The sequence below is a fragment of the Gymnogyps californianus genome, chromosome 2 (assembly GCF_018139145.2).
Source record: "Gymnogyps californianus isolate 813 chromosome 2, ASM1813914v2, whole genome shotgun sequence".
Taxonomy (NCBI): domain Eukaryota; kingdom Metazoa; phylum Chordata; class Aves; order Accipitriformes; family Cathartidae; genus Gymnogyps; species Gymnogyps californianus.
Genome location: NC_059472.1, coordinates 56358373 through 56370782, shown reverse-complemented (window position 1 = coordinate 56370782; position 12410 = coordinate 56358373). Strand labels below are relative to the sequence as shown.

Sequence of the window (12410 nt, the reverse complement as noted above, 5' to 3'; positions counted from 1 at the left end):
GGTTCTTTCGTGATTAAAAAAGGCTGATTAAGCTTGAAATGAAGAAAACAATTTTTAAATGTCTTTTAAATCATGGGATCTGATGAAATGGGGAAGTAGCTGATATTGAGTTTGCACCAAAAGCTGTTTTTATGGTTTTAAAAGCTATTTATTTTTTTCCTTTTATTTTGTTTGCTGTGTTAAAACTATGGTCTTAGTGGTTATTTCTTGCATTTTGTCTGCAAGGTATGTGCAGCCAATTTTGGAGATATCTGCAGTGTGGTTGGGCAGCAAGCCACTGAAGAAATGCTGGTAAGCCATTTCTTAAAGAATTTTTCTTTTTAATACAAGTCAGTAGTGGAGCTGGACAAGGTACAGAAGAAGGGCAGCTGAAATGGTTAGACAACTACTACGTTCCCTTAGTAAGGAGAGACTAAAAAAGCTGTGACTCTTCAGTTTTGCTGACATGAGGTTATGATTGACATTTACAAAATCTTGAAGACAGTTACTATGAACACAGAACTCTTACTTGCCAGGTCACACAGTCTAGAGCTAAGGGGTACTCAATTCTAGAGCTGGGTTTAGAAGGATTTAAACCAGACTGAAGAAAATACCTCGAGCTGTGGGGGCAGAGAGTATTTGCAAGTTCAAAAATACATTAGGCAAGAAGTAGGCAGGAATATGTACTCTAATGTCAATAAATGCAATGAGAGATTGCAGATACAGGAGGAGCATGGGGAGTATAGACGGCTAGAACTGGCAAAGCTTATGTGGTCTCTTTAAACGGCATCACTTAATGCTGCTGTTCATTGATTTAATCTTTTAAAGTCAATTTTCCTGACTCTAACAAAGCCTCACAGCCCTCCTGGAAAGGAGGGAAAGAGAAGGAAACGCAGAGAAAATAGATGAATCTGGGCAATAACAAATGAAGTAAAGGGAAAAGATACAAATTCAAAATGGAAAAGCAGGGAACTGGATGGAGCAGTGAGCAGAGAATCCTTAACAGTGCCCCCCATTCCCGTGGTGGGTCCAGGGAGCCGGTGGATGTTGCTAGGCTTGGAGACATGACAGGGCTAGGGAGCAGACATCAGCCTGACAGTTGCTGGGATCCTTCTTCAAGCTTTATCCTCTTGAGAATGTGGACAGTGAGCTTGTTGAGGGCCAGAGGAGGTTGATAAGTCAGGGCCAGGAATTAGTGAGGGACTTATATGGAGAGAGTGTAAATGCAGGCATGACTTCAACAAGGGGCTCTGCAGCCTTTCGCAGATGTGGTATTGGGACAGGTAGGCCTAGTGTGACCCTCGGGGCATTTCTTATGTTCTTACAGCATTTCTGCATTTTTCCCTAGGTACTGTGTGATTCAAGCCATTTGATAATGAAGTATCGTTGCGCAAATTTGCATCCCATACGCTTCTTGATTTGGGATGTAAATTGATTTCTCTCACACAAAGGCCCCGTTGTGATACATGTCATGAATTTGGATTAAAACTTTGTAGAGGGTGCAATTAGACTATGAAATAAAAAAGTGGTGGTTATTTTATGTGAAAGCAATAACATGTGGCTGGACAGTTGGAGTTCTCTTTCCATAACAGAAAATGCCATTTTCTGCTCTTTTTGGATTATTAAAAAAAAAAAAAGGGGGCAAAAAGCTGTGAATGGCTTTAAAAAAAGCATTTATGTTACAAAGTGAACTTTTATCTAATCAGAAGCAAAGTCCAGAAACGTGCTGCAGAATGTAGGAACAGCTGAACATCAATAATGGAGAACAGAGCTGTAGCAACAGTCACTGTGTTACTTGCATCTTACCACTCTGCCTGTTGCAGGCGAAGGCAGCCACGTGATGACCTGCATGTCTTTGACTGCCTCACCTGCACTCTGTCCACTGTTTCATCCTTACCATTAATATTTCCAAAAAACCCAAGCACCTGAGCAAGTTCAAAATACTTCAGTTTTATTAGCGAAACCACTGCTCTGTTCAAACCTGTTTTCTCTTGCACCAAATGCAGTGTTTTTCTCATTCCCCTATTCGTTTATGCAGTTTATGCAGTTCAGGTCCTGCTTTGCAGGGTAGGTGGTGACAGAGATTGGTAAATCTAACAATGAGAAGTTTGGGTGGAAAAGAAAGGTTTTCTTTCTTTCTGAAGATGCTGTTCTTTTGCATTTCAGTGAGAATCTTAGGAAAAATCTGAAGTGGTGTCTGATAGGTAAAACATTAATGCACCAGTGTTCTTTGTTTTTGTTCCTTTCAATGTTACCTGCTTTAAAAGACTGGTGTAGAGATGAGGTTTTGTCTTATGATAGGTTTTCTGGGCTTAGGGATATTTTTGGAGTTGGGTTTTTTTGCTTTTGGTGTGGTGGTTTTTTTTTTTTTTTATATAAATCAGGTTATAAAGTTTGTACTTTCTTGCTGTTCTTCAGACAGGTGAATTTTCCCCATGTGTATCCATAAGTAACATGAGAGCAACTGATTAGAAGGGTGGTGCTACTGAATGTGTGTTCTTTGTCTTGCAAATATTAAACTAATGCATCTGAGTATGAGGGCAGAGAACCAGATGAAGGAAATGAATGTGAAAAAATAACTTGCTTTGAAACAAGTACTGCCTGTTAAGACTTGCAAACTTACTCACTATGTTCCTAACAGCTGCCGAGGTTTTTCCAGCTCTGCTCTGATAATGTGTGGGGAGTTAGGAAAGCCTGTGCTGAATGCTTCATGGCAGTTTCTTGTGCAACATCACAGGAAATCCGGAGGACAAAATTGTCAACTCTTTTTATTAATTTGATTAGTGATCCTTCACGATGGGTAAGAATTGCTTTTTATTTCTTGAATAGCTGTCATATTTAAAGGATTTTACTGCGATACTCCATATAGAACTTCTCCCCATAGGTGTGGATAACATAACTTGTTTCATTCACCTCAAGCAAAATTCTTCTTAGACTGCTTAGTTTCTCAATGGGTGTAGAGAGTCCCTCACATTTTCACTGCAGCATATAAGAAAAACTGTGTCAGTGGGATAGCTTTTCTTAGCTACAGAGCTGCTTGTGACTTAACATTGCTGAAAATCATTAACAAAACTGGAAAATTAGATGTGATGTATTTGTATTTCTTCAGGTTCCCTACCACCACCTCCTGGGGGGGGGTAGGGAGTGGGGTAGTGGTGTTTGTTGTTGGTTTGGGGTTTGTTTGGTTTTGGTTTGGGTGGGGGTTTTGTGTGGGTTTGTTTTGTTGGGGTTTTTTTGTATTGAAGATCTATTCTTCAAACCTTAAGTTTGTTACGGAGCAGACTATGTCTGAGAGCCAAAAGTAGATCTTTTGCACAGGAGCATGAGCTCTTGGATCCTCGAAAGTTGTGCAAGTTGTAGCCCAGCAGATTAATCAAATAATAAAAATGGAGGTAGATAATTGTTGAGAAGGGGAGAATAAATAGTAGGAGAAAGGAGGAGCAAATGAACAACATAGCCAAATAGGAAAGGGAAAGAAATGCAGAGCTTATCATCAGTCAAACTTATGGTAGTGAAATGTCTGTTCACTGCACATAATTTTTTCCTTTCAAGTTGTTAAAATTCTCAACTGAGCTTTCAAATTTACCTGCTTCTACTATCTAAATAATTGTGATTTATTTGGTTGTGGGGAATAGGCCTGTCAACTTAGTTATCTGTGATTTAACTGTTTTTACTCTGCTTTTAACTTTTTTTACTTAGCACTTTATGTATACAGCTGGCTGACTCTTTCTAGACAAGAGCCTCTGCTGTTGCTTTCCTCAGTAGGCTTATGACCCTTCCAATTCCTAGTAGCAGGCATTTATGTTTTATAGGACAGAAAGATTTGTATATACTAATTTTTTTCACCTTGGACCCTTTCCACTAGGTCCGCCAAGCTGCTTTTCAGTCTCTGGGGCCTTTCATATCAACTTTTGCTAATCCATCCAGCAGTGGCCAGTACTTTAAAGAAGATGATGGTAAAAACCCAGAAGATTGTGGCTCTGCACAGGAAAACGGGTAAAGAATTTGCTAAATCTACAAATTATTTTTTCCTCCTTGTTTTTCTTCTGTATGAACTGCAAGTTAAGAAAATTAACTTTCCTGTATAAATTGAGTATTTATCTTGGTAAATGGAAAGATCTGGAACTTCTCGTCTTACTTAATAGACTACCAGAATTTTCAGTTATTTACTAAAAATACATGACTATTCAGTAACTTAGGATACCTTAGGATATACCTTCTGTGATGAAATGACTGACTCGATAGACAAGGGAGAGCAGTGGATATAGTCCACCTAGATTTCAGTGAGGCTTTTGACACGGTCTCCTGTAAGATCCTCATAGAGAAGCTGATGAAGTGTGGGCTGAACAAGCAGACAGTGAGGTGGATTGACAGTTGGCTGAATGGCCGGGCCCAGGGGGTGCTGATCAGCAGCACATAGTTGGAGGCCAATAACTGGTTGTGTACCTCAGGGGTCAATATTGGGTCCAGTCCTGTTTAATACCTTCATTGATGATCTGGATGGTGGAGCAGGGTGTACCCTCAGCAAGTTTGCTGATGACACTAAAGTGGGAGGAGTGGCTGATGTGCCAGGGGGTCATGCTGCCATCCAGAGGGGCCTCAATAGGCTGGAGAAATGGGCTGGCAGGAACCTTGTGAAGTTCAACAAGGAGAAGTGCAAAGTCCTGCACCTGGGGAGGAACAGCCCCAGGCACCAGTACATGCTGGGATCTGACCGGAGGGAGGGCGACTTTGCAGAAAAGGCCCTGGGGTTCTGGTGGACACCAAGTTGACCATGAACCAGCAATGTGCCCTTGCAGCAAAGAAGGCCAATGGTATCCTGGGCTGCATTAGGAGTGTTGCCAGCAGGTCGAGGGAGGTGATCCTTCCACTCTGCGCAGCACTGGTGTGGCCACAGCTGGAGTGCTGGGTCCAGTTCTGGGCTCCCCACTGAGAGAGAGACATGGACATACTGGAGAGAGTCCGGGAATGGCCAAAAAGATGATGAAGGGACTGGAGCATCTTTCCTATGAGGAAAGGCTGAGAGAGCTGAGACTGCTCAGCCTGGAGAAGCAAAGGCTCAGGGGGGACTTTATCAATGTATGCAAATACCTGAAGGGAGGGGGCAAAGAGGACAGAGCCAGGCTCTTTTCAGTGGTGCCCAGCGACAGGACCAGAGGCAATGAGCACAACCTGAAACACAAGAGGATCCCTCTGAACATCAGGAAACACTTTTTTTCACTGTGAGGGTGACCGAGCACTGGCACAGGTTGCCCAGGGAGGTTGTGGAGTCTCCGTCCTTGGAGATATTCAAAAGCCATCTGGACACAGTCCTGGGCAACTGGCTCCGGGTGTCCCTGCTTGAGCAGAGGATTTGGCCCAGATGACCTCCAGAGGTCCCTTCCAACCTCAACCATTCTGTGATTCTGTGATTTATTTTGCTATGCTGTAAGTAAATCTAGTTTGATAAATAGCAAGCTGATAGCATGTGTGTGAATTTTCAAGAGCATCTCTTTGCAACAAGTGTATTTTTGATTTTTAAATGTTCATTTGCTTTGGGACTCAACAGTGAACAAGTCAGGACTACAGAAAATGTCACAACAGAGGATGAGCACAACAGGACAGAGGATCTGTCTTCACATGTTGATAATGATGATTTTGCAACAAAACTTGAAAATGCCATGGAAGATCAAAATACAGTGTCAAATAACTCCCAGAGGGAAAGTGATTTCCAGACTGAGTCATCCTTCCATTGCACTTTGTCTTCAGAATCTTGTGGGGAAATGGCTGACGAGAACGAGCAAAGTTCTCATTGCTGTACAGCTGGTCTGCGGGAGGCTGGGCGGAATTCACAGGAAACCTCTCTTTCAGAGCAGGAATTGTACAACTCTTTCCATTTCTGGAGGACTCCACTTCCTGAAATAGATATTGACTTTGAGCTTCAGCAGACTTCTGAGATAATACTCGATAGAGAAATTCAGGAACTCACTATGCCAGTGTCTCCAAACATTCCTATGGCAACAAGGAAAGAATTGGAAGAAATGATAGAAAATTTGGAACCCCATATAGATGATCCAGATGTTAAAGGTATAGTAAAGATACTGAAGCATTTTTAGTGTTTGGACATACGCATATGTTGCTTTAGCAGTTTGGGCTTTAACCTTTCAGTTGTTTTAAAAGTCAGAAGTACTACTTTCTCCTGGTCCTCAAAGAGATTGTATCTATTTTGATTTAATTGTGAGAATTGATGATGAACTAAAAGGGAACTTGCATTTGTGTAAAGATGTTTATAGGTGGTGTGATTCCTTCCATAAACTGAATACACATACAGTTAGCAGTATAAGCTTCTGACTGCCTGTTTTGACAGTATAATCAAATAGTTCAATGGCATAAGCTGTTGATCAGGAAATTAATTTGTAATTAGCATACATGCAAAATAAGGCAGAGTAAGATTTTTTTTATAAATATCGAAGTGTGATAAATGGTTTTCATTTTATGCATTATCCATTTTATTTTTAATGAATTAGTCATCTCCATTTTTCTGCAAGGCCTTTGTTATTGCAGTCTCATGTTGTCGACTGATGTGTGCCAAGTTTGGGTCAAACTGAGAATTGATCCAATCTGAATTCTTGAATGCACATCCTCCATTTTAAAAGCTCTTGAAGGGGGGGAGAAGGGTTTCATAAGTATGACCAGCTGGTGGAGCAGCACCTCAGAGATACCTCCTGGGCTGAAATTACTTGGCTGTTTCACACATACCTACTGGAGATACGTTTCTCTTGGTATTCGTATGCTGAATAAATTCTAAGGCACATCAGGCTTGAGCATCACAGTCGGAAAGTCCAGAGGTACCACTAAGGAAGAAGCCACGTTATTCTGGAGCTGAAGAATCCCTAGGGGAAAGCATGCCTCTATACCAGAAAAAGTAGGAAGGAAAAAGAGGGGCAAGTTGGGAGTGGGAAAACCATTTTAGAATAAACTTTTCAGCTTTTGTTGTTAGTAGGTTGATATGCTAATAACTTTTCTTAAATCTGTTTTGGTGTGCTTCTATCTAATCTATCATGAAGTCAGCAGATGAAACTTTGTTGCTTTAAGAGTGCTTTGGGGGCACGCTCTCTAAGGAAAGAGATGATAAAAAAATTTCAGCCTTGCTAATGATCTCAGTCTTCACATACCCCATCTCTGAAGCCTACCGTTAAAGCTTGCACTGCTGTTTAGGTTTGTTTTATAAAACCTTGTTCTGTCCAGTTCCAGAACATCTCTTTAAACACTTTTAATGAAGATTTATGTAGGCATGTATTTGTACATCCAGAATTGTCCTGTGTTCTGCGGTTGTTTCTGTCATATGTGTTCATGTCTTATTTCAGAGCAGGGGTGTTTTTTGTAGCTCTCTTGACTAGGTGTCGAGGTTTTCTGTGCAGCTGTTGACTAGCACTTGCACATTTCAGTAGAAGAAAACTGTTACTAGGTTGTCAACACCATGGGTTCCCAGTGCCCACAAGGTAGGAAAGATTTGAATTAGGGTTACCAGTGCCATTTATTCTAATGTGGGGTGGGGTGGGTGGTCTTAATTACTCAGTCACCTTTGTATTCCATTCAGTATCTCTGACTTGGTCAAGGCTGTGTAGTGAAGCCCCATGAAACACACCTTCTAAACCTTGTACTCTTTTTTTCTGCTTGCCTGTACTCTCATTATTCGGTCTAAATACTTCAGAAGCTGGAATTTAACAACATGCCTGTTTTGATTTGGTAATGTTGCTATTTTAATTTTACACAAAGTGCATTGAGGCATAAGGAAATCGAGACCAAAACTGATAGAACAGTACTCATTTTGCATGCTTGTCTCAAACACCAAAGTGCACATAGAAGTGGTAGGTATCCAGACTTTAGTCTCCGAGTAGCTGACTTAATGCCTATGTTTTGGACCTTACACTCCATAAATTGTGACAAGAGGGAAGTAGACTCCATTTGGGGGTGATCCAGAAGATCAGAGCCCTGACTGCCTTTTTGCTCATGGCAATACCAGGAATAATGCTTCCATCTTTACCATCTAAAACTGTTGTTGCAAACTGATGGTATAAATATTTAGTCCAAAGGTTGCCTTAATTTGTTATTTTCATAGAAATTTTATGAAACTTCTTAATTTCACAGATAATTTTGTCTCTAGTATACGTGGCTTGCAAGTGTTTGCCAAACAGCCCTGGTCCCAAGTGGTGCTTAGGGTCTTTCCCTGTCCTCCCCTCCCTGCCCCACCCCTTGCAAGACTAGCCTTTACATTTTTATGAGTCTTGTACTGTGAGTGGGCTGGTTCTTGATAGCAAAGACTGAGCAAGCTAGGAATTATTTCTCCCCCCCCCCTTTTTTTAAATCTCTGTGACCTTTTTCTTGCACTAATTTTCTTCATTGGTTTGCTGTCACCCAAGTCCTGGATTCCTGCCTCCATCCTGTGCTCCTGTCTTTATTGTTGCGTTCCTAGCCGAGGGATGGGAGCGGAAGATGCTGTGTTCTCTGTGGTGGGCAAGCGGGGGCCTGCCATACTGGAGAGCTCCCATAGGTACACATCTTCTGGTTTCTACAGCAAATGGGGCAAGCATCCTAGAGACATCACAAGATGAAGTGGGGATGATTTAGCAAAAGTGTAGTTTGGGAATGAGACTGTAGTGTATGATGTTATACATCTGTCAATAAGGTTAAGTTGTTCAGACGACCTTAACTCTGGCTGTACCTAGTCTCTCAGTGCTTGACTGCGCAACTTCAGCATCTTTCTCTTAATATTTTTTGTTTTGGAAAATGTTTTCTGAACTTAAAAAAAGAAGAAAATTAATACCTGTTGTGTGGAACCATATTGGCCAGGGTCATTGGCACAGGGTTTTTGAAGGTTCTTAAGATCACACTGAATTTTTATTATTTCACTCTGCAGAGTAAGTGGTGATGGTAATAAGGTGATGTCTTTCATGGTACAATCAGTGGAGGTTGATGATTTCCATTTTGCTAGTTGGTTTCAGAGCCAGTCCCTGACAGCTGAGGCAGGTGTGGAGATTTGGTACTGGAGTTCAACCAGCAATGATTCTTTGAGTCAGAGTACAGTTTTTTTCTTTTCTTTTTTTTTTTTCCCCCCTGTGTTCTGTGCTGTATATGCATCCATAGCAACTACTATACCTTTGTACCCCTATCCCCTCCTGCCATATGTATTTCCCTTCCTGTTTTCTTTTTTGTTTTCATTTAATCTTCCTTTCTGGTTTCTGCATTCCTCTATTTCACATGTCTCACCTCACCCTTCTATGTTGTGCGAGGTGCTTCTTCCCTCACCTGCTTGCATCGTTATAGCAGAAGTATTGAGAACAGAATTAACTCAGTTTTTATCTAAGGGGTACCTCAGCATACTATGACAAGGAGAAGGATCAGTTGAAAGGAAAGGCATTGCCAGCTCGTGCAGCCCAGAGTACAATATGTTCAGTGTGTACCCCAATCTTCCAGATGTCTTGGCTGCCAAACACTAATGGGTTACTGTTTACATACACAGAACAAACTGTTTGTGGTTGTGTGCATTTTTTGGGGTGTTTTTGTTTGCTTGTTTTGGGGGTTTTTAGGTTGGTAGCTTGACTGTGTTTTCTGTGTTTCTGTAGTGCATGTCCCTATCATCAGAGCAGTTTTCATTTCAGACTTCAAATCCTTGCTCCAAGGCATGGAGACTGATGAGGTCTCTAGCAAATACAATTTTTTAACAGTGACCAGCCACTGCCATAGAACATATTTTTTTCTGTAATCTCATTCTCAGAAAGGGGTAAACTGCTTTAACTGAATCTCCTTCCCAAAAATCTTTACCTTGAGGCTTTCTTTCCAGAACTAGCTTGTTGCCAAAGTGATAAATCTGAGTAATAGGTAGTTGAACAGTCAGCAACCAAGATAAAGACAGCCTGTCTTCTCACAAACTCTACTGGCTAGCAGAGCTACACAAGCTATGCAAAGTTAAGCAGTGGTATGTAATCCCTGTTAATAGAACCTTTACAATCTAATGGCTGGACATCCTGAGGGTCTCAAACTGAGAGACAGAAACCTGCACACTCCTCTGAAGTATGCCAGCTCTTCTAAAATTATCACAGGGTCTTTATTCAGGTCACCTTTTTCCCAGCTCCCTGAGGCTGCTGCTGTCTTCACTTACTTCAGAGGTTGCTTTTTTTTCCCCAGATATTTTTATTTCTTTATTTTTCTTTCCAGGGACACTTTCTTCAGCTTTATTTATCTCCTTATGTTCTGCATAGAAAGTGCTACATCATGTAATGTCAGCTTTTCTTAATATTATTTGGGGGAAGAGAGAAAGCCTGACTTGCAGGTTACTGAGGCTAACTGTGGCTTATGCCAGTTACAGGCTGCTTTGCCAAATGGAGACCTAATAGGGATAAGCCAGCCCAAATGTGGGGTCAATTGATCCCATTCCCTTATAAAAACTATGTTTATAAGTTAGGCTACTAGCGCTGCCTGCAGTAAAAGTCTAAAATATGTTGTTAATGGAACAATAGGTGAGGAGGAAGTGGAGAAGAAACTCCTCCTATTTTTATGTTTTAATTACTTGCATCTGTGTACCCATTAATGCAGCCCATAGCTTTTGCCTCTGAGTAAGAAGTGAGGGTAAGGAAGGCAGATCCTTCAGAAAAAAGAAGGAATTGTACCACTTAGAAATATTGATGTCTTCTAGTAAAACATCAGGAGAAACAGAAAACAACAATAAAGCATATTGAAAGGACAGAAACTCCTGAGGACCAGGAAGTCTAATAAGGCCAGGTAAAATGTGGTTTTGAATTTAAAGGTTGAGTGAGTTATTTTAGGATGCAGGTACAGTAGCCAAGTGTAAATAATTCTTTGCTGAAAAATATTTCTCACCTGAAGCAAAAGTCGAAGGAAGAAACAGTTAATTAGCAGATGGTTTAAGATCCAGTGAACATTGACTTTGTCTTACCAATGCAATACATGAGTTCTGTTTTATGCACAAAACTGACCTTTACACTCCAGTTTTTACTGAAGGTAGTTGTGAAAGCTAGTTAGCCAGCAGATTCCCTTCCAGTCTTCCTGCCAAAATGTTGCTTCTCAAGAGCTCTGAGGCATTTCTCCGTGTTATGTGTGAGAGGGGAGCCTTATCCTTTGCTTGCACTTTAATGGTTTTCTGGAAAACGTTGCCTGTCTTATGGCTGTAGGAAAGATCTTTGTGGAAGATAGGGAGGAGCAGCAGCTACCTCAGTCAGGAGGGTGTCAGCACAGATCTTGGACTGTGTCAGTGTGTAATGGAATTAGGAGGGGATGTGCCCTGGCACCTGAGCCCGAGGTGGTGAAGACAGCTCATTAGGATGCTGTCTCAAGTTTCAGTATCTTCAAGGCAGCCATTTAGAGCTGTGCACACATATGCATATACTCACACATGCACTCTCTTTCTCTTCCTCCTTTACTAAGCACTCCACCATTCTGGAGCCTTCCATAGTGACTCTGCTTGGCGCTTTTTTTGGCTAGGACCTTAAGGTGTTTACAGAGTTCAGGTCATTCCCCTTTCAGTGAATGACATCGCTGGAGTCACCCTTGGTGACAGGACCTACGGAGAAGCACTCAAAGAAGAAAGAAGGCACTTGTGAATCAATGAAATCCTTGGGAGTTTGGTCTCTCCTGTCCTTCATCCCCACATCTTGGGACTGTAGAATTGACAAGAAGCTGAGGAGATGCACGTTTGTGTCATATCTCCTCTAGGGCAGACAGAACAAATCAGGATATGTGTGGTCTCCATCCTGTTAAGCTCCTAAGCAAGGGTGGTCCAGGCGTGCAGGCTGACAGTGAGGCATGGGTGGGCAATATGTCTTGGAAAATTCACAATTACTGCTGTAGATACCTTCACTCTTGTTACTAGAAGTAATCTTTGGAGCTTTGTGTGGATTTTTCAGTAAATACATATTCAATGTTGAAGCAGGTAACTATGTGTTACCTAGTCAGGGTAAGCTTTCTTGACTTTTAAGTGAAAATGAGAGGAGTGTACATTTTTCATGAAGTTGTCCTTCATGAAAGAAGTCTTCATGAAAAATGTCTCCTTGATGTGCAGCAGAATATAATTGTTTTTAATTTTCTTGTTTGATTTCTCTAAATGAGAATAAACTGGAAATCTGACAGGCATTTCTTGCCCTAGCAGGTGCTCTGAAATGACCACCTATTTTGCATGGTTTTGGGGTGATTTATTTAACTTTTAAGTTTTGGAGGAATTTTCTAAGCTTGATCTTGTTTATTCTCATGGACCTTAAAGTACAGAGGTTTATTGTCAGTGAAGTAACACTTGAAGAGTGAAGTCATAGCAAACTTTTGTTAATCTTACAAATTGTAAAATTCCTAATTTTTATATACTTACATATAAATTATATAATATATATTATAGATATATATTGAAAAGATATTTTCTAACTTTGTGTTTTATAGTGGAA

The 12410-nt window shown here is 41.0% G+C and overlaps 1 protein-coding gene across 2 annotated transcripts in view; it reads left to right on the top strand.

The window, feature by feature from the left end:
- Nucleotides 1-12410, top strand: part of PPP4R1 (protein phosphatase 4 regulatory subunit 1) — a 68803-nt gene that overhangs the window by 40408 nt on the left and 15985 nt on the right. For both annotated transcript variants that reach the window (XM_050891995.1, XM_050891996.1), the window contains 4 exons: nucleotides 226-291; nucleotides 2621-2779; nucleotides 3845-3975; nucleotides 5528-6045. In XM_050891995.1, the coding sequence (XP_050747952.1) occupies nucleotides 226-291; nucleotides 2621-2779; nucleotides 3845-3975; nucleotides 5528-6045 (874 nt within the window). The remainder of the gene's footprint in view (nucleotides 1-225; nucleotides 292-2620; nucleotides 2780-3844; nucleotides 3976-5527; nucleotides 6046-12410) is intronic.